General features: G+C 50.3%; 4 protein-coding genes across 4 annotated transcripts; 2 read left to right on the top strand and 2 right to left on the bottom strand.

Annotated features, from left to right (window-relative positions):
* Positions 1 to 622: 622 nt before the first annotated feature.
* CTHT_0051220 (uncharacterized protein) lies at positions 623 to 1,591 on the bottom strand (the record flags this gene model as incomplete). Its single annotated transcript, XM_006695401.1, has 1 exon — positions 623 to 1,591. One exon carries the CDS (start codon positions 1,589 to 1,591, stop codon positions 623 to 625), a length of 969 nt encoding a protein of 322 aa, XP_006695464.1.
* Positions 1,592 to 11,507: 9,916 nt separating this feature from the next.
* Positions 11,508 to 13,398, bottom strand: CTHT_0051230 (uncharacterized protein; the record flags this gene model as incomplete). Its single annotated transcript, XM_006695402.1, has 3 exons — positions 11,508 to 11,930; positions 12,179 to 13,002; positions 13,074 to 13,398. The coding sequence occupies 3 exons, from the start codon at positions 13,396 to 13,398 to the stop codon at positions 11,508 to 11,510; spliced, it is 1,572 nt and encodes a 523-aa protein (XP_006695465.1).
* A 1,024-nt stretch (positions 13,399 to 14,422) lies between these two features.
* CTHT_0051240 (putative hmp1 protein) lies at positions 14,423 to 17,504 on the top strand (the record flags this gene model as incomplete). Its single annotated transcript, XM_006695403.1, has 5 exons — positions 14,423 to 14,458; positions 14,553 to 15,906; positions 16,826 to 16,920; positions 16,976 to 17,167; positions 17,247 to 17,504. 5 exons carry the CDS (start codon positions 14,423 to 14,425, stop codon positions 17,502 to 17,504), a joined length of 1,935 nt encoding a protein of 644 aa, XP_006695466.1.
* A 2,037-nt stretch (positions 17,505 to 19,541) lies between these two features.
* Positions 19,542 to 20,495, top strand: CTHT_0051250 (uncharacterized protein; the record flags this gene model as incomplete). The annotated part of the gene is made up of 1 exon (XM_006695404.1): positions 19,542 to 20,495. The coding sequence occupies one exon, from the start codon at positions 19,542 to 19,544 to the stop codon at positions 20,493 to 20,495; it is 954 nt and encodes a 317-aa protein (XP_006695467.1).
* Between the last annotated feature and the right edge of the window lie 395 nt (positions 20,496 to 20,890).

Consider the following 20,890-nt stretch of genomic DNA (forward strand, 5'->3'; position numbering starts at 1 on the left):
ATGTGCCGTGTGCCGAACAAACGTACAACGCCCACCAAAGCCACCATGCAGGCGCATGGATAATAGCATCGCAAATTATAGAAACGGCTGTAATTGGATACCAGAAGGTTTTTTTTTGTGACATCCCGCTTGATGTCGGTAGGGTAGGTTCTCTATGCCGCCTGCCAACGTCAGCCTCAGCCTGCATACCCACGCGCCCTTTCACCAGAAGCAAACAAGGATCCAGCCATAGCTTGACATGCGCCAAACATGGTGAAGCATCAGATATGGGTGAGAAGATTTGTCGTAAGCGCGGTTTTTGTCGACATTCAACCCCTCCATCACATGGAAACGCTACTTTCCAAGTGACAGGACTAGGGTGGTCTGATGGCCCCGCGTGCGTCATCATGGAACAGTGGAAGAGACGAAGCGAAGAAACAGGGAAGAAAACCACTCACCTGCACTCCTACAAACGCTGGCCGAGCCATCCAGCCAGCTTTGAGCTTTCCGAGACCGAGTAAAAGCGAGGCTCGGCCAGAAGGTTGCCACTGGCGGTATTTGGAGTAACTGGTGTGGCACGGAGGAAGGGAGGAGAAAGGTGGGTGACTTTTGGCTATTCTCCAAGCCAATGCTTCTCCATGCTTCATGCCTCGGGCACAAACTTCCCCTTCTTCGCACGGAGCTCCTCCAGCTTCTTGCGGTCCTCGTCGAACCGCTTGAGTAGCTCTGCTGCCTCGGCTTTCTTGCGCTCGCGCAGCTGGAACCGGTAGAAATTGGCGAGCTCCTCCTTCTTCTTGTTCTCTTTCTCCAGCATCCGGCGCTTGGCTTCCTCGGCCTCGGTACGGCTGGCCGGTGCGTTGCGTCCACCACGCGTAACCGTAACAAACCCATCCTCGTCTGGTTCGTTGCGCAGCCTCTTCGCAATTTCAGCCGCCTCCTGTTCGCGCCGCGCGAACAACGTAGAGAAAGCATCAACCGATGCCTGGAGCATGCTGGGATCTGGGAAAGAGAGCCTGTTGTGCGATTTGAGCCACACTGGACCTAGCGGAGGCATCTTGCTATCCGGTAGACCATCGCCGCCCCATACAGGATATTTCTTCGTCTTGTGCACTTTGGCTATCGCCTTCAGGACCTGCTCAACACTCTTTTCATCGGCCAGCAGCACCACCGCGGTGCTTCCACTTCTCCGGAGAGGCCGTGTCCATGTGCTCGGAAGACGCGCCGCAGCCTCCTCTTGGGCTTCTTCATCGTCACGTTTGCGTTTCTTGATATGTGCTTGGAGGAGCCGAGCAGCATGGACCGGCTGGGCGGCGTCGATGATGGACTTGCCCTCAAGCGAATGCTCCTGCTTGCTCTCGTCTTCAAAAGTGACCTTCTCGAAGCGGCCTGTGCCGACAAGCGACGTGACGAGGGCGCGCAGATGGGCTTCGGTGCTGTCGACGGGCACGTTGGTCACGAACAAGCTGCGACTATCGGTGGGCGTTGGAATCTTGGGCGCATGCCTGCGTACATAAAGGTAATGGACGACATTTTTAGGGAACGATGGCAGTGGCGGTATTGATACAGGAAGCACGGAGAATTCTCCTATTGTTGACGGAATATTTGACGCCATCTTGGTTGCTGAGGATGAAGATTGCCATCGAGAATCATGGCGCAAGATCCAGCTGCCCCGGAGTCGCGAGTTGGAAAAATTGGGCCCCACTTTAAACAACGTATTTTATCGCCTGCATATTATTGGTTTATATGCTGTAGCAACGAACCGCTGTCCGATAAGGACCCACACCTTTACAGAACAAGGCTGAGCGCGATCAGCGCGCTGTGTGGGCTTTTCTCCGCCCAGTGAAGCGACCTCCAGCCCTCCGCATCCTACGACCGGTGTTGAGGACTGCGCCAACTTGTCGTTTCTGAAAGTACACCCATTCTTATATTTAAATTACGATCCTCTTCCCCTGATTGTATCTTGTTTTTGTCATCTCCATCCTTCCCCAGTGACCAACTGCTCTTCGGTGTCTCCAACTTTACAGCGTGAACCCCTCTTCCCTACTTACTCTGGTTCTTTATTTTCTACCCGTTGTCCCCCAGATAACCGTCCATCTGTTCTGACAGCATGGAGTTCAATGCTCCTAGTTGGATTGTTGATCCAGTGATGCTCATGGCTTTCATTCGGCATGACATTTTGGTGTGGTTGGTGTTGCTCAATTTTCTTAACTGCCTGCCATCAACGATGGCTCAATGAGGATGCACCCTGCTTTTTCGATTTTTTTATATACCTCTTTGGCATCCCACCATTTTCCCATTTCCAATGTGTCAACTTGGTCGCACATCCTGCTCTAACAAGAGTGAATATGTTTCTTCTTGCGGCCTTGATCCTGGACGACATCAAACTGTCTCAGTCTCATCTTCGACTCGCAGACTTAGCTGCTTCTAGAGTTCAATGGAATGGCTGCTGATATTCCAAGTATCCTTGGTCTGGCCCATTGTATCAGGCCACGTCCCGAGTTTCCTCTTAGCTGGCAGGGTTACCGCCACTTCAGTACCAACTAAGCGCATATGTACGAAGTATGCGGTGAGCCGGCGTGTTTGCGTGAGCCATAGCAAAAAGTGAGGATAGCTACTTCCTCGGGATTTTCCGTCTGCATCTGCCAACTGAGTACGATTTACTGTTACACTTGCCTTGATGCAATTAGCTTCACAGCCTTGTTTAGATGCTCACGTTCCGATGGTTATTTCCTCGTCCTGGTCTCTCTACGTACCTCCCCAATCGCTACATCAAAAAGGCCAAGGTCCTGGATGGGGTGTCGAATCTTGATAGTTCCTTATGATGCCAACGTGTTGCTGGAGGATTGCCACCCATCTACAGGTGAAACCCTCCTATGTCCAGTGAAAAGTGGTGGAAGGTGGTTCAGCCGTCAACTGGCCTCCGTGTTCGCCACTTGAGCGGTATTGATCCAGCTCTCATGGTCATGGTCACAGTACCACTGAGTACTTAGCACACCATCCTGGTTCCTAGCCACTACCTTAACCGATGTTTCTGTTTCCAGTGATTCTCAGTGAGCAAGATAGGAGCGAAGCATGTGGAGGCCGTATGATCATCTATGTTAGGTCATCTGCCAGCCTACCAGCCAAAGTGAACACAATCCAATCAAAAACAGTTGCAACAAATCGATAACGAGGTTTGACTACGTATTAACCACGTTTCGATCGAGAAGAATTGAAGCACTATGACCTCTTCCAATTTCTCCTATACCGCGTCCTCTCTTAGCATTAAGGTTGGCATCAATCATGTGGCCTAAAGGAATTATCATCCTGCCTTCTTTAGATGCTAACTTGCCCGAAACCTCTCAGATAGTTTCAGCCGCCTCAGAACTGAAGCCAGAACCGTGTCAAATCACCAGCTGGTTGCCCTTGGCATCTAGCAGTTGGGCTCTGATCTAACCAGTCCCATCTCTGCAGTTCTTCCTTGTCACGCACAAACTAGGTTCTATATCCCAATGGTAATACAGCCAATTCCACGGCTAATGCAAGACAGCATAGACGTGGCTTTCTCATCGGCTAGCGCGGTCCCACGATGGTCAACCCGCCCTTGTTTGAGAAATACTCGACACGTTCCACAGTTCCCAACGCAACAACTAGAGGGAACACCTTGAAACTCTGGAGACATTCCAAAGCGTTCACCTTCACTAACTTCAATGATCTTGCCCTTATTGGCTATAATCACCTTGAATAGATCACCTGAGACGTAAGCTTCAAAGGCTTCAAAATTGGACAGCTGTTTCAGGCACACTGAGCGCTCGGAATTCCTTGACTGCTTCGCCCATGAGCTTTCTGGGCCCCGCCAAAATAGAGATGTGAGTTCCATGGTCTCTCACGTGTGATTCTGGATACATCGAGTCGATTGCCTGAGGCCTTGTCGTAGACTATTACAGCGTCTCCAAGCTAATCCAGATGCTCGCGGAACAGCACACCTACAGCTGACCGAACTGTGAAGTGCACTTCGAAGCTGTAATGGATGCTCTTGTAATGCTCCAAGAGCACCACAAATGCTGTAATACCAACACCACCGGCAACGAAAATATGATGGCTTACACCGCTAGCTGTAAGGGGGGCTGGGGCTGTGACTGCACCTACCTGCAGTGTGTGCCCAACTTCAGCCCGTTTGTGAAGGTATTTCGATCTATTTCGGCTGTGTTCTTGGGGTGCCATAGCCACACGAAGTCTTCGAAGGTCTCCGTCAACGATAGAATATGCCCTGGCCAGCCCGTTGCCGAATCGGACTTGACATGAGATTCAGTCTTGATCCCGAGCTCATCATCTTCCAATCTGGCGTCTCTCAGAGCCTCGAGGACCCGGCCCATGATCTTCTCCCGCTCCACAACCCCATAGATTTTCCACTTCAAAGCCTTCTTCACTGCCCCCTTCTCCCTTGCTTGCTTGCTATTTTTGGACCCTTTGTTTGTTTGGAAACACACTCCTACTTTCCGATCCCATCTTATATAGGGAGTGATCGTAAAAGTGCCAATTAACCAGCAGGGGAGGTTGCCTGGACAGTAATATGTGGCAGATGAATGGCCTTGTAAGTTTCCTCGCGGAATATTGGGTCATGCTCATCACCCTCAAGTCCCAGCTCGTTGGCGCGAACTGGCCCTCTACACATGGCTTTGTTGTTTTCTGAACCGACGACAAGCCCGTTCAGGGGCTGTATCTTTCCTGTCCGCACCTCGGGGATAATGTCGCTAACGATGGAGATGTACAAACCGGGCACATTGTCACTGTGCTCCAAATGTCATCTCCTAGCTCCTACCAAGAACATTTAAGCAAAGATGTTGTCTAGATTTTTGCTGAAATAACAAAAAGAATTTCATGCCATGATTACTGGTCTTACAGCAGCTTGTTCAAAGTTACACAAAAGATCATCGCAGCGGCACATCTGCCCCTTTTAGGAGCTGAGCCGTTTTAATGGCAACACGCGACCCTGATAATGCAGGGCATATCTTCAGCTATGAGCCAATCAAGATTTCAGTGATATGAAGTGAACATTTGCCGATATCTACAGCCCTATTATTTCCCTACCATACTATTCATGTATATGTGATATAATCGACCTTTGTTGAATGTTTTTCTTGATCTATTTCGTTCATATTACCTGTTGCAACGTGCTGTAAGATCTTGGATCCCAAGTACTACCCCGTAGGACCCCACCCTTTGGTGCTGCTGTAAAGGTTAGCGAGCAAGCGCTCTGGCGTCTCTCAGCTCAAAGACATCCACACTTAGATAATTCGGTTTGGATGGTGGCAAACAAACGTCTCACGATTCACTCTGCACACGACGCCTTACGTCAGACTGCTTACCTGGTGTCTCTTGGGCGGATTCGTTTTCTCCCATCCTATAACGCAACTTAATCTGGAAGGTCATGTCAATTTGAAGCCACGGAAACACACAGCACACACACACAATTGTTAGCTTTTATAAAGCCACGTCGGTACCATTCTGGTAAACGCTCCAAGGTTGCATCCGCCATGTGGGTGATCTTAGGCCCCTAAGGATCGCTAGGTTATCGGGCTGTTTATCAAACTTTATCGGGCACCATTGAAACAGGCACAGAACCCAGGCACTGCTGGGTATCAATTCAATTCTCGACCACTCTATCTTATGGAAGCACGCAGCACTGATCTTTTTACCTGCATTAGATAAGCACCTATATAAAAACTTGAATGCGCATAACTCGCAGTGTCCCACAGAAGTTTCAAGTTCGCAGCGGAGCGAATGGGGGGTAAACAAGGGTGAAACTGCCAGCAGATTTAAAGGTGACGCCAAGGTCTCGGGGATGGTCGCATCTCTCGGCGAAGTATGGCGCGACAAAGGCACATTTGGGACATAGGCACAAAGCTGCTTCGGGCTAATATGTACCCCCACCGTACGAGCAATTATCGCATAAAGTGCTAGCGTATGCAGTATATGTTGCTAGAGAAATGCTTGCAGCAAGCCGAATACGTGCATCACAGGTAGTACAAATGAGGGGTACAACGCCGCAACACGTCAACTACGGTTCCTGAGCATAATCTTGAAAATCCCGCGTAAAGGCGGTATACAGGGTTGAGCCCTTCTTCTCTCCTCTCCAAACTCTTACTGGCTGAATCTGAAAATACCAATGGATAGTATATATAAGCATTGTGCGTGGTATATAGGTGGTTATACCTAGTTATTTGGGTCCCGAAAGTTGGGTTTTAGTGGCAGTATAGCGCAAAGGAACCAAGGCTCGGAGTATAGCGCATCGCTCATCAATACCCAGAAAGCGAAGCACCGGAAATCTTGCAACCTGATCGGCCAATTTCTGTATCGAAAAAATTTTTCCAGCTTACACGCCACAGTAGCCCCAACAAAATTTGGAGCGCCCGGTGGCTATACCACGCCACATCGAGCAGAGCCGCATCCATGATGTACTAGTGCTCGTGCTTTGAGTACCTTCTCTTTAGGTACCGGGGCAGTGGCACCGAACAGGGTACTCGGCAGGTATACAGCACGTAACGGAGGTACAATAGTGCTACAAAAGCCTATAAAATGCCCCAACGTCAGCTTGAGCTTCGTTTCTCCTCTCAAACCACTTTACCCGCAAGAAATAGCCCAAACCGTTCGTTTTGGCCACTCTGATCACCAGAGCTTGAACTCCCCACACCACGATTGCATTCTCCTCTATCCAAGGTAATTTGGGAAGCAGACGAGTAACATCCTTTCTCGAGAGAAGTGATAACGGACATCCTCATTACACTGTTACTCGCAACGGTAATTAGGTAACGTTTGTGGAATTTGCGGTGTACAACTATGGAATCATCAATGCGATCTTCCGACTGCGGAGATACCGATCATTTGCACCGTTGCCCGTCCCTGCGTGATAGCGCAGAGCCTCATGCAGAATACTGTATTGCAACACAGCCCACAACAACAGCACCACGCCCATATGGACTTGAAATTGAGGGCGGGGTCCGGTCACCCTCTCACTATCCAGAAGTGCAGTCTTCCACCTTGTGACTAGTTTCAATTAACATCCTCCGGGCAGCTCGATCAGATACTTGGCCCTGCATTGCCTAGCCGCATGCATCCCTGGTCCTGGTTCCAGAATGTGTTCCGGCGTTTGAAGAAACCATACATTCGTATTGGAGTGGCGTTTCAGGTGATGAGGCTCTTGACCCAAGTTGCTAGCCCTCATATGTTTCTTTAAGGCCATGAGCTGCTGACCTCGAATGTGTATATAGAGATGCAGTATCCCTTTACTTTGTTCAGTCCTGTTCCCCTTGACGTCAAAGTGCGAAACAGCACTTCCTTGTCTCTGATCGCCTACCTAAAAATACTGGACCACATGGACACTTCTTCCCGCATCTCTCTCACGTCCCCTTTCCAACTCCCTCCCTTTTTCTCGGCTCATCTTGCTCAATTGTCAGACTCCAACGTCTTCAAGACCTCCATGGTCCTGGCTCTAACAATCACCACGGATTCTGCCGTCCAATAGCTTCAGAATCTTCAACGTTCTATCTGTGTAATCCTCATGGCCTTATTCAAACTGCCATATGAACTCATTTTCTATGTGGTCCAACATCTTGACCTTGCGGACATCTGGAGCCTCAGTTTATCATGTAAAAGCTTCCTCTTTTTGATCTACGAACCAAGCATTGCAAAACGGCTGCTTGAGGTACGTCATTCTTCCAGGTTGCCTTACTATTGAGGGGAAAAAAAAAAAAATTAGTCCAGCTGACGCTTTATCTGCTCAGACCAAGGCCCCTCATACCCGCGAGGCTCGTGATGCACAACTAACGCATCAATACCCTCGTGAGCTTCGACGATTAATCAAGCGGAGGGAGGCGACTTCATCTGTTTCGCCATACCTTGTGGCAATCGTCGGTTATGCAGAGCAATGGATGTATGAAGATGGTCTTCTGTTTTATCATCAGGGCCACAAGCTTCGCATCCTCGATCTTCATCGATCAGCTATCCATGAGGTTGCTGTTGACATCACCGTGCTTCTCAGGAGTGCTATTCAAGACTCGAAGTCTTGGTCGAAGTATCAGTTCAAACTTTTGCATTATTCACATGAGATCATCTCTTGTCTGTTTATTCAACAACCTGCCGAAACCTGCACCCCAGAAAGTGTTCTGGTGGCCTTCAATCCATGGAAAGGACAGATTCATACAGCAAAATCACTCGAGTCCACAACTAAGCTGTTTGTGAGGAACAATCGAGATTTCCTTTACTATGGGACAAGGTCAGAAAGGAGCCCAGTGGGAGATTATCTCTGGGTCATACGAGGGTTTGACTTGGCCTTGGGCAAGTGGCTGGAAGAAGCGCTCGTTATCCCCAAGATTATGGGTGCCGATTTGGGCATGGACGTCTGGTTCGGTATCCTGGATGGATACTTTTATGGTATCTCTTCCTATTCAAGTCCTGGTTCTCCTAAGCCCGACTTTGGCTCCTACTACACATGTGTAAGGTTTCCTTTATCTCATGATGGGTTATCGCACCTTGAGACAGCACCAAAGCGTCGATGTTGGAGAAGGGACGAAAAAGAAGGGCCTATAGACAACAGATGGAACTTTCTCACATTGTTCCAGGACGAGGCCACTGGGCAACTGAAAGCGTTAGAGGTCAGGAGAGAATGGCTATGGGGGCAACCCCATTGTCGTCGGATTGCTTACACTAGCGTCATCGACTTTGACGCTGCGAACACACTGGATGAGTCTGACGAACCTCAAGCGGAACATGACATTACAGCCGACTCACCAGAGCACTCCTACACAGAGCTCTACGACCCGGATCCGGGGCAGCTAGGGACTGGTTCACTCTTATTGCCGAAAAGAGATCCCCATCAGGTCCACCCCGACGCAGACGATTCAACGTTTGGGATAATACTACGTTCTTGTCCTGTCAGAGCATACCATCCATCTTGTCAGACATATATTGATGTTTTGGACACCTCTGAAATGCGTTCAGTAGCCGATTCCCCAAGAATTCGCCTACGAGGATGCTCGCGACGCTTACGGAAACCCAATGAAATTGAGCAAACAAAACTCACATCGACAATACTTCATTCGGACACACAAAACGATACATTCTGGAAACCATTTGACGATATTTACAAGCAAGAAAGCCACTTCTGGCCTCCTGAACCTAACAAAACCGTTTGTGATCCAGCGCTCGACACACTTTACGCCATTCTTAATCCACCCGGTTCTGGATATAAAATGTACGGAGCATGGGATGACCGTTCTATCATCTACGCGACAGGAAAAGAGAACGATGTTCAGTTGCCATTAGTATTTGTCTCATTCGATCCAAAGATCTACCTCCCTGGAACCGCACTATATCCTGGAAACATCTCAGGCATTGGCATTGGCTCTTCAGCTCCTTCAACTCCCAGGGGCCCTGACAAAGGGAAAAACAATTACCACCTGGAAGATGGCACTATCAAAAAGCACACAGATCTCACACCACGAACATTTCCGAAGGTTACATCCTCGCCATGCAAAGTTCCTTGGGTATCATTTGTTCCAGCTAGCTACTTGGGGATTAGTCGCGGCTATCACTTTGCAGCGCTGTCACGAACTGAATGCAAAGCCCAACAGCAGAGACCCAACTTGTATCACGGATAGATGATAGTTTCCCTTAACTGACCAATAACACTGGTACACGGGTTCGAACAGATCTCGACCAACCGGAGGGGCATAGGCGTTGCATGGGATCACAAGCGGGCCTTGCTTTGATACCTGACCATGTTTTACCTTCACTCCCGAGCCTTTTCGGGTCAATGAGAAAACATTGGCAGGCTGAGTCTAGACCAACCAGCTCAGGGAGAACAGTGGCAACGAAAAAAAATGCAGAATTCTCGAACCAAAAATCCAACTTGCAGTTAGGCATCGTTTCCAAGACAGCTATGCTCTAGGGAGAAAACACAATTCAATCACCTTCTTAAACGGGTTTCTCCGCTATACCATGCAGAGTGATCTCGTCACAGGGTGTTCCGAAGATGTAGTCAGGCAAGCTCACCATACATTTACGACATGTGTCCCACGATTGCACACACTCGGGAACTAGGTACCTTTTCAAATCCCTGCATGTTTATCATAATGCGTACAATAGACGAATCAAGAAAAAAAAATCTGGCGATGCCTAAGAATTGGCTGAGCCTCAGACCGGGTCGAAGCATTTTAGCTTTGTGAAATGTTCATTTCAAGGCGTCGCTAGAATCTAGACTCTACGATAACCAGTAGTTTGAGTGGGAAGAGCAAATCACAACTGCTCAGTTTCTCGGGCCTGTTTTAAGACCATCCAAACTGGACCAGAGGCTGACCTGCAGCCAACCCTAGAGCTCTACCTGGCAATCTTCAAGAGACGCCTTACGGTCTGCCTTGCCTGCGAAAGCCAAGACTCGGCGTGAGACCCTAACTGCAAGAGGACACTTGAACCATACTGTAGGAAGATAAAGTCTCAGAGAATTCGAACGAATAGGAATCCAGGAGAGAAAACCGTTGACACCCACTTTCCTCCCTGGCTTCCTGAAACCCCCCACACGATCCTCTGACAGGTTAGTCAGATATTGCCAGGAAAATACCGATTATGCGGCTCTTGTCACGCCGGCTGATGCAACTTCATCAGGTCGGCCTGCAAGATGTGTTGCAGATGAAAAGAGCCTTAACTGAAGGCCCCGCGTCGCATAGAAGCCCTCCACGAGGGTGAAAGAACTTCCATACAACCTCACGCACAGCGACAGTAATGGAAGACTTCCCCGTTCTGCTGTGGCTTTACTACCGGTATCGATGCCTAAGTGCGGCTCAGAATGCGGGCCGCAAATGCGAGACGAAAATGCGGGGTGTTTGTTGCCAGAGCTTCTGGCCTAATTTCTTATTTTGCCCGACATATTAATTTTGCCCGGCGTGTAAGAGAAGAAATCCTACGCGGTTTTTTCGACATTAAGGTTCTTGCGAACTGCTAGTTGGCGCGCTTGCCGCGATCTTCACGAAAGGTATCTTCTACTGACCTTACTTCCCCTCCGAGATAGCATCGTGCGACGAAGACCTCAACCAGAGACAGAGAGATACTCAGAGGTACAATACGTGTCTATTATTACAGATCGCAAGGGAGGTAGGGAGCTAACGCTGTGGGTTGCTGGTGTAGTGCATCCCGGCCTGGAAGACTAGACGTTGCGGTTTATTCCATCAGTTCTCCCTTTTTTTTGTGCTTTTGTCGCCATCTGCTTGCTTCCTTGATTGCCCATTATGTGGGCATACCAATGTCATGTTCTACCTGCCAGCCTGACCACCTGCCACCTGAAATATCATGTAATCATTTGCCGTATCACACTCCATCGCCCTGCCTTTTCCCCAAGAAAAGCCGAGTGATGTGTGATGTGTCCCAAACCGGGTCCCAGATATAAACTCCGCCGAATATCAAGATCAAAGGTCAAAAGAAATCACAGAAATCCATGTCTCATGGCCCACCAATCAATAATTTTCCTTCTCCTGACTTGTTTCTTTCAATAAGCTTTAATGCTGAGTCCACTCAATCGTGTTCAGATCGACACCCTCTTGCACCAGCTCCCACAGGGGGCTCAGCTCGCGCAGGAAGCCGACACGATCCTGGACAGCTTTAACGACGTAATCGATCTCAGCTTCTGTGGTGAAGCGACCGATACCGAAACGGATACTGGAGTGAGCATTCTCATCACTGTTACCCAGTGCACGAAGCACGTAACTGGGCTCCAGTGATGCCGATGTGCAGGCGCTACCCGAAGAGAGCGCGACGTCGTTGAGAGCCATCAGGAGTGACTCGCCCTCGACGTAAGCAAAAGACACATTGACACAACCCGGGTAGCCGTTCTCGGGATCACCGTTTTGGTGGGTGCACTCGATAGAAAGTACTCCCTTGAGGAGACGCTCCGAGAGTCGCTTGACGTGCTTGAGGTCATACTGCGGAGTTCGAAGGATTAGCGACGTTTCAGAGGTAAGTAACCGCGAAAGGAGAAAGTAAGTAGACCCATAAACCAAAGAAAAAAAACTCAGAGAAGGTGCTCTAATTCAACATAACAATCCTTGTCAGGGGACTTCAGAAAGCCATGCATGTATTGTAAAGCAGCTCATCATCGAGGGCGGTGACCACTTGAAAGCAACAAGCAACGCTGGTAAAAACGTTAGGGCAAACGGGGGCGAGAACGTACCTCAAGCTCCTCTTTGGCGATGCGACACGCCTCTCCAAAGCCGACGACAAGGGCAGGAGCCAGTGTACCACTGCGCAAACCACGCTCCTGCCCACCGCCGCTGATGATGGGCTCGATCCTGACCCTTGGGCGGCGGCGCACGTAGCAAGCACCGATGCCCTTAGGTCCATAAATCTTGTGGGAGGAAATAGACATGAGATCGATGTTCATGGCGTTGACGTCGATCGGAATTTTGCCGACGGCCTGAGCACCATCGGTGTGGAAGAACACCTTCTTCTCGCGGCAAATCTTGCCAATCTCTGCAATGGGCTGGATGACGCCGATTTCATTGTTCACAGCCATAATACTGACCAGGGCAGTATCAGGACGGATGGCATCCCTGAGTTCGTCCAAATTGATGAGGCCCTTATTGTTAACAGGTAGATAAGTGACCTCGTAGCCCTCATCCTGGAGATGCCGGCAGCTATCAAGCACACACTTATGCTCTGTCTGGCTGGTGATGATGTGCCTCTTCTTGCCAGTGCGGCCAAAGAAGCGGGCGACACCTTTGATGCTCATATTGTTACTCTCGGTAGCACCGCTGGTAAAGATGATTTCCTTGGGATCGGCGCCGATCAAGGCAGCGATGTGCTCACGGGCCTTCTCAACAGCACGCTCGGTCTCCCAGCCGTAGGCGTGTGTCCGCGAGTGGGGGTTACCGAAGATGCCGACATAGTAGGGCAGCATGGCGTCCAACACCCGCGGGTCGACGGGAGTTGTAGCTTGCATATCGAGGTAGATGGGCCGCTGGCCTTCGCCCATCCGGGTAGCACCCTTCAGGATGTCTGGAGAGGAGGAGGTCAGAAACAAGCATGTCCAATATCAATCGTGAAGTCGGCCGAGGGTAAACTCCTACCAGCCATCGGGCTGACGTGGGTCGTCGAGCCATTCTGCGCCTCGAACGACGGGACTGACTTCTCTGCCTTCTCAAGCTCCTGGCTGTCTAACCTGACAGCTGCCTCGGTCTGAGCCTGAGCATTGTCGGCTTTTGTGTCGGTTACATAGCTCCTGGATGCGCGGCGGGAGGGGTGCGCATGGGTTGCCGGAGCGATCGCCGCACGGCGCGAAAGAAGAGTCGCGGCGCGGCGAGGTGCAGCAGCGAACAGAGACGACGTCGACGACGATGATCTGGTAGCAAGACGCGATGCCTGCCGCAACACAGACGGGGCGAGATTAGCCATGATAGGCGGGTGGGATGGGAGAGGAGTCGAGGAGGAAAAGTTTCATTGCTTTCAGTGCGATTGCGGGACCGAGCTGTTTCTTGCTTAGGTTTTGTCCTCTTTTCCGTCGCTGGGTCGCTTTGCTCCACGGAAAGCGGCGATTCTATCACTTTGACTGGTCCGTCCGAGCCAATGACCGAACAGCCTGGTGGGGTCGAACCCTTTGATTGGCTAAGCTGGTCTTGGCTCCGCGCCTTGTGGGATGACGCAGCCATTTCTTCCTTTCTGGCTGCTGCGCTTCTGGAAATCCGGATCGCGATTTTGGTGGCAGTTGCCAACTCTCCCTCTCCCTGCCCGTGGCACAGCAGTACTGTAAGAACATACAAAGCACATACGAATTACGCCCATTGCACATGTGCTGGTCACACCCCTACGGATCACAACAGCCCCTCAGGAGCGATTGATCGTTGTCCATTACAATTGAAGACAAGACAGGTATTGGCAGCCCTGTAACGTCAGAGCCGCATATTTGTCACATTCCGTCTATCCCAGCAGCTTTTCTCTGGCTTTCCCACCGGGCATCTCAACTGCTGAAAGCCTCCATCGAGCGTCCCCACGTCCCTAGAGGAGCTTCGAAGCCGTTGAACCCTGGTCTTGGCACTGGAGGGTTTCTTGACCGTGGGTTGACCTCTGGCGACCGCACCGTATCCGCAAAGTGGGCGCCAGCGCCACCTTTCATAAGCCAAGCCTGAGCTGAGCAAAGCCGAGCCCAGCTCCGCCCCGAACGCATCGTCATCGCCTCCTGGGAGAGGGGCATCCATGGATCAGGCGCATCCTCTCTACAAATCCTCCCAACATACCTCTGCGCTCCATACCAGACGATCCTCGCTGACGCCCCGCCAGCGCTACCTTGACACCGGATTTACCACATCCCTTTTTCCGGCCTCCTCCAGTTTCCCTCCTCTCAATCGCCTGCTATTCTTTGAAAAAAAGTTTCTTTACCGCATAATCAGCATTTGACACCCCCGAGTCTCCATATTTCCAGATGAGCTTCCGAGGCTTTCAAAAGGGGCTCGCCCGAGTCAGTTGCTGCCCCGCTCCCCGACTTCGCAGTTGCGAAGCCTCAGGAACGACGGGAACCAACTGAGACTAACTTTAGGCCCTTTGGCGTCCAGGCACCGCAACAAATCAAAGCAAAGCTAAATATCGGCGACAATACCAAAGACGCTGTCTACATCGATGCAGAACGCCGATTCCAGGATTTGGAGCGTGAGACGAAGCGCCTGCACGATGAAAGCAAGAAGTACTTCGAGGCTATCAACAGCATGTTGCAGCACCAGATCGAGTTTGCCAAGGCCATGACCGAGATCTACAAGCCCATTAGTGGTCGCATGTCGGATCCCGAGACTCTCAAGGTAGACGGCAACCCGGACGGTATCCGTGCCTGCGAGGAGTATGAGGCCGTAGTCAAGGATCTGCAGGAGACGTTGCAACCGGAACTTGAGATGATCGAAACTAGGGTTATTCGCCCAGCGACTGAACTACTCGATGTCATTAAGGTAATTCGAAAGACTGCGACCAAGCGCGAACACAAGAAACTGGACTATGACCGCCACCGCAATGCCCTCAAGAAGCTGCAGGAAAAGAAGGACAAGTCGTCCAAGGATGAGAAGGCGATGTGGAAGGTCGAAAACGATTTGGAGCTGGCTACGCAGGAGTACAATTACTACAACGACTTGCTCAAGGCGGAGCTGCCCAAGTTGTTCGAGTTGGAGCGCGAGTTCATCCAGCCTCTCTTCCAGTCTTTCTACTACATGCAGCTCAACATCTTCTACACGCTACATGAACGCATGCAGCGCGTCGACATTGGTTACTTCGACTTGACACTCGACGTTGAGGAAGCCTTTATCCAGAAACGCGGTGATATCCAGGAGCGCGCAGAAGCCCTAACTATCACCCGTTTCCGAACCACTGGCCGGCTGCGCGAGCCTAAGTACCAGCGCCCGGGTGCTGGCGCAATTGAAGGCTCCAAGCCTGCTGGTTTGCTCACAGCCGGCACGTCATCAGCGCAAACTTTGTCCACCTCTCCAACAGCGACGTCTCCTGCGACGGCCACCGCTACCACTTCCACGACCACTTCTGCATCCTCGAAATTCCCTGCCTACAACCCTTCAACACGCCCAAGCTGGCAGCAACAATCCTCCGACTCTGTTGACAGTCCCCCACCTCCGTATTCCTCTCCGGGCACCACTCCTGGCATCGCAAAGCCTCTGTCGACAACAGCCTCATCCCTTGCGGCTGCGGCTGCAGCCAAGTCCAAGCCTAAGCCGCCACCGCCGCCAAAGCCTAAGCCGGCACGGTTGGCGGCACCAAAGGTTGAGACGGTGACGGCATTGTACGATTTCTCGGCTCAGGCTGAAGGAGACCTGAGCTTCCGAGCGGGCGATGTGATCGAGGTGGTGCAGCGGACACAAAATGAGAATGAATGGTGGACGGGGCGGCTGAATGGAGTGGTTGGGCAGTTTCCTGGTAAGTTTGCATCCTATGAACCGGGTCAAAAAAATGAATAATTAAATGACTGACTTTGGTGAAGGCAACTATGTCAGGTTGAATCAATAGTATCGACTCTCGGTCAACTGCCCACCATAAATACAGGTCTCAAAGGTAGTAGTAGCATCGTTTCGGCATATTCGATGCTTTCGATAGAGTAGGGAATGGAGAGATTGTACTTGTGACCTAATGTTTGCTTGTTTGCTTTTGTTTTTTTTTTTTTTTGTTGCACACAGGAACGATTGGCAGGGAAACCAGTCCAGTCTGGCCTGGCGATGGCGTTTGCGGTTTTGCATCAGGCATTTGCACTGACACGGTTTGTAGAACATCTGTAATACTGTTTACCCAGTTGTTGCATTTGTGAACTGGAATAAGAGCTATCATCACCCTCTTCACCTGAGCTCCCTGGTAGTTTGGGGTGACAACAAAAGAGGCATAATACAAGAAATAAAAACGATTAAAGTTCTTGTGAATTCTAGAGATCTCAAAATACTGCTGACTCTCTCTCAAAGCTTCTGGATGTTCTTGGTCAAATTTTATCTTTCCAAATACACGTCATCTTAATCCAAGCCAGGATGTTCCCACTCTGACCTCTGGTTTCAAAATATTGGAAAAACGCCCCTGAAGCCCGAACCGCTTTACACATGATGTCATGGTTCATCCGGGACCGATGACATCAATGACGAGGGGAACCACCCGCCGTGGGCGAGATTCTGTACCAAGCTGCCCGGGGAAGCAGTGGTGTAGTTGTAGAAACAGGGTTTTTGAGGCCGTTCAAGAAATTTTAAATAGGACCTCTAGAATTAATGCTGAAGTCCCTCGACTGATTGACTTTGGTTACACCTACAGCTGTAACCCCTATTATTTCTATTCGAAGAAAACATGTCAGAAAACACAGGCGATACTCCCTCCACTCTCAAAGCCTGCATGGATGCTGCCACGGGAGCAGTTCAACACGCAATAGGCCATATGACGGGGGATTCTTCAAAGGAGGTCGGTAGTCCCTGATGTCCACCAGCGCAGAAGATGTCACTAACTTGATCATCAGGAACATGGCAAGGAGAAGCAGCGTATGGCACGTTCCGAATACGAGGAGTCTCATGCAGTAACACGGCTTCGCGGAACAACCTCCTCCTCTACCGGCGCCATTGCAGAGGATCACCCAGACCGCCCCGAAGGGTCGTGGAAACAGACTGCCGGGACGGCGAAGCAATTTATCGGCAATCTCGTGGGTGATGAGGTGCGTAAATCCAGAAGCTGGAAACCCTTTAGGGTAGAACATCATGGGGACTAACGCTCAGAGCTCTTGAAAAACTTAGAACTTGAAGCAAGCTGGCCGGGAGCAAGACATGTCCGGACGAGCACAGGAGACCCGTGGCCAAATCCGTGACTTCGCCTCTGGTTTAGGAGACCGTGTTATCGGGGCTTTAGGCAGCGCAGCCGCAGACTTGACGGGTAACAAGGAGAAGCAAGCCAAGTTCAAGGAGAGACACGATGTCGGGAAAACCAGGGAGCGCGGAGCAGAGGTTGGACTGCAGAAGAAGTTTGAGGACGGAAAGCAGGTGACGGAATCTTAACTGTTATTCAGAGCAACCGTTCCAAGCGGGCCGTGGCCCATGAGCCACTTTTGCTGTCTATCAAGCTCTCAATGTTTATAAACCTCTTAAAAGATGCATGGAGCGATCCTTTGAAGTTCCAATGGAAAGAACTCGCTGTACTGCATCATGCTTAATATCATGTGCATTCCACAACCCGGGCTTAACTGGGGCTTGGTGTCTAAGCCTCGCTGTTGAGGATCCAGCTGAGCGGCCCAACCCGTACCAGATATCTCAGGCATCAAGCAACCCCCAGTCAGCAGCCATACATACACAGAGCGTCTACCTAAGTACCTCGGCAGGTTTGGTACTGTAAAATACTTGAACGCGGCGCTTATGTAGGTTTACATTTATGATAACAGTTTCAAATGGCTGTCAATGAACTGTTTTTGTCAGAACTGAATGGTTGAAGGTATTGTAGATATGCACCCTGGAGCCCATCCACAGCGATGGAGAGGACGGATTGTTGGCATCTCAACCTTGAAAGGTGGGGCGGAACACTCGCCGCTCTTATTGGTCTCCCTAACTAACAGGGGGTTACTGGCATCAGCCACACTTTCAAATTTAGGGAAGGCTGTGATGCCAACCATTCATGTCAACAAGAGCCAACGGCAATGAAGCTTCAGCAGGGTGGACACTATGTACCTAGGCAGCAAAATTTTTTTCCATAAACTTCTTCAATCTACCTAATCCCTCGTGAAACAATCATCTCGCTGCCTTAAGGCACCAATATCCGCCATCTCCTGAGTTTCTAATATTATGTGTTTCTTCTATAAGCAAAACTTGTGCGGAAAGTCATGAATAGCACAACTTGACTAACCGTTTGACCACAGCGTCGTACCTTGGCCCCTTTAACATTTTCACCCGCAAGCTGCAGGTGCCAGCCAAACCTAGTATGGCACTCGAAGCTTGTGTCTCCTACGTCGAAGATCTACTCAAACTTTCAAGGTTCTAGAACATGCAGGGCACACGTGACTGATTGCCGAGCCATCGAAACTCTCAATAGACGTCTCGCTAACCATGCCGGCGACCATTCTTAACAGTATGAGCCTGTTGATTCCGATCCTTCGTCGGGCGATAACGGTAGTTGCCAGCCAACGTTACATGTACGACTGTCTCATGACTGGACTCTACCCACCATCATCGCCGATCCTCCGGTTGAAACCCCCCACTCACCGGAGCTACCGATAGGAGACGCGGGCGCGCCACGTCCCCGCATCGGGTCTGTGACACCATAGTAACGAAGCCCGAGCCGACGCCTGGGCTCCGGGTGGCATCTCTTGCATAACCAGATGTCTGGACTGCTGTCTCAGCCTTGCTCCCCGATGACTTTTCGGTCAAGTCTTCATAGAGACTGCCGGTTTCACCTTGCTCACTATGTCGGCCTCGTGCTACGCCTTACCAGCAATGTTGAAAGGAAAGGAATGCCTGAGACTATAGCCCCCGATATCATCCAATTGAACATAGCACCTAGCCAGGATGCCGGTCAACTCTGGCTGCTGGCTGCTGGCTAATACTGGTTGGGCAGTCAAGCCTTCCCTCTCCTGCTACTCCAGCCCTGTGCCGCATGGAAGGAGTCAGGGATTCTACTCACTGGAGCTGCCCAATGGGACATACATGGTTCTCCCCCACAAGGATGGAGACTAGTCAGGACATTTCATGATGCAATTGCCAAATCTGGGATGTTTTTTGACACCTGTAGTACAGACTCCGTCCTCATTTCTCCCCCGTAACGGCGTAGGCAGACCTGGGTTGCAGTCCACTACAATGTCTGCGCCTCATGGAGTTGTCCTAAACTTCGATCCACGACTCTTATCACAATCGTTCCCATCGACCCAGTAAACCTCGTGAAGTATAAAATCATCATGCCCTGTTGGTGGATAGCCCTCTTGTGAGCAACTCAGACAGACCTCAAGACTACCAAGCATCTCCAGGTAGCATCAGCCACCCTATTCCTCTAAAACAGGATTTTTTTAGCACATAAACTTCGATTCCTCGGAGAAGACAAACTCTTTCGTCATGCTTAGGATCGCTGTTGTCGGAGCCGGAGGGTTCGCGCAGATTTTGGTCCAGCAGCTCTGTCAGACCGATCATGCCGTGTTAGTCTTAACCAGGCAAAGCCACCCTGAAATCGAACAATACTGTCCAGGTGCCCAAGTCGCCATCGTCGACTACGACAACCTTGATTGTTTGCGGTATACCCTCAGGGGTATCGACTTGGTAATTTCGACCATCTCAGGCAGTGAACAGATCAACCTAATTGATGCAGCGCGCAAAGCTCGGGTCCGCGTATTCGTTCCCTCTGAGTTTGAGGGAGATCTAAGCCACAGGCCAGCTCAAGATCCCCTCGATCGCGGTTCTCAATCCGCGCTGGAACTTCTGGAGCAATGGTCGCAATCCAAGTCCTACAAGATGAACTACACAATCTTTTCGTGCGGCTTGTTCATGGAGCGTTTCGCCCCTGGAGGATTACAAGCATACCAAATTGGTGGGGGTTGTGGTATCCAAACCCCTGACGACTATCTCGTCAATGTCGAGAGCTGCCAAGCGGAAGTTATCCTATACGGCGCAAGTGGTCGCTCCGCTCATGTCTCCCTCACTTCGGTCTACGACGTTGCTCAGTTTGTTGTCGCCGCCATAGAGTTAGGTATCGATTCGTGGCCAAAGGAGTTTCGCATGAGGGGAGACTCAATGACAGTTCAGGATCTGGTCCAAACTTGTGCTGCGGTTCGCGGCATGCCCTTCGGTGTGATTACCCGCACATACGATGAAGTTGTCGCTCAGGCAGAGTTGTGCCGTACAGAGGGTGACCTTCTTCGGTGGTTGTACTATCAGCGTCTTCTCCAAACCGCTGATGGACGCTATTACGTCCGCAATACCAACCTCATGGATGCTATCAGTCGCGCTGGGATCAAGTTCCAGCCTCTCAAGTTCAAGACTTGGCTTGAACAAGTCTGGAAGGGAGCAACGTAATCCTGCAGCATTTGTTATGGAATATTTGAGTATGGAGGAAGTGGTGGTGTAAAGGTAAAAAAAAGATAGACATTAAGGACTTAGGTATTCATCAGTATCACGGCATCATTGGTATTGCATTGTTTGGAAGGGGTGTCAGTTTCACTGTTGCCCAATTATATTACTCTTGGATGTTCTAATTTCTTGAACATTTAGCATTTATAGGTATTTCACAGCCAAAAGAACTTCTTAGGGTACACAACATACTGTCTTCAAACATATCGTTTTGTTTGGGGGGGGGGGGAAGGCACCATGTAAGACTCAAGCGCCATGTTTATGTTGAGAGAATGACAGTGAACATCATGTAATGACGAATACTAACACGCGGTTACCATAGCTACATGCTAGATCATAAA

The sequence above is a fragment of the Thermochaetoides thermophila genome, assembly GCF_000221225.1.
Source record: "Thermochaetoides thermophila DSM 1495 unplaced genomic scaffold scf7180000011820, whole genome shotgun sequence".
Classification (NCBI taxonomy): Eukaryota; Fungi; Ascomycota; class Sordariomycetes; order Sordariales; family Chaetomiaceae; genus Thermochaetoides; species Thermochaetoides thermophila.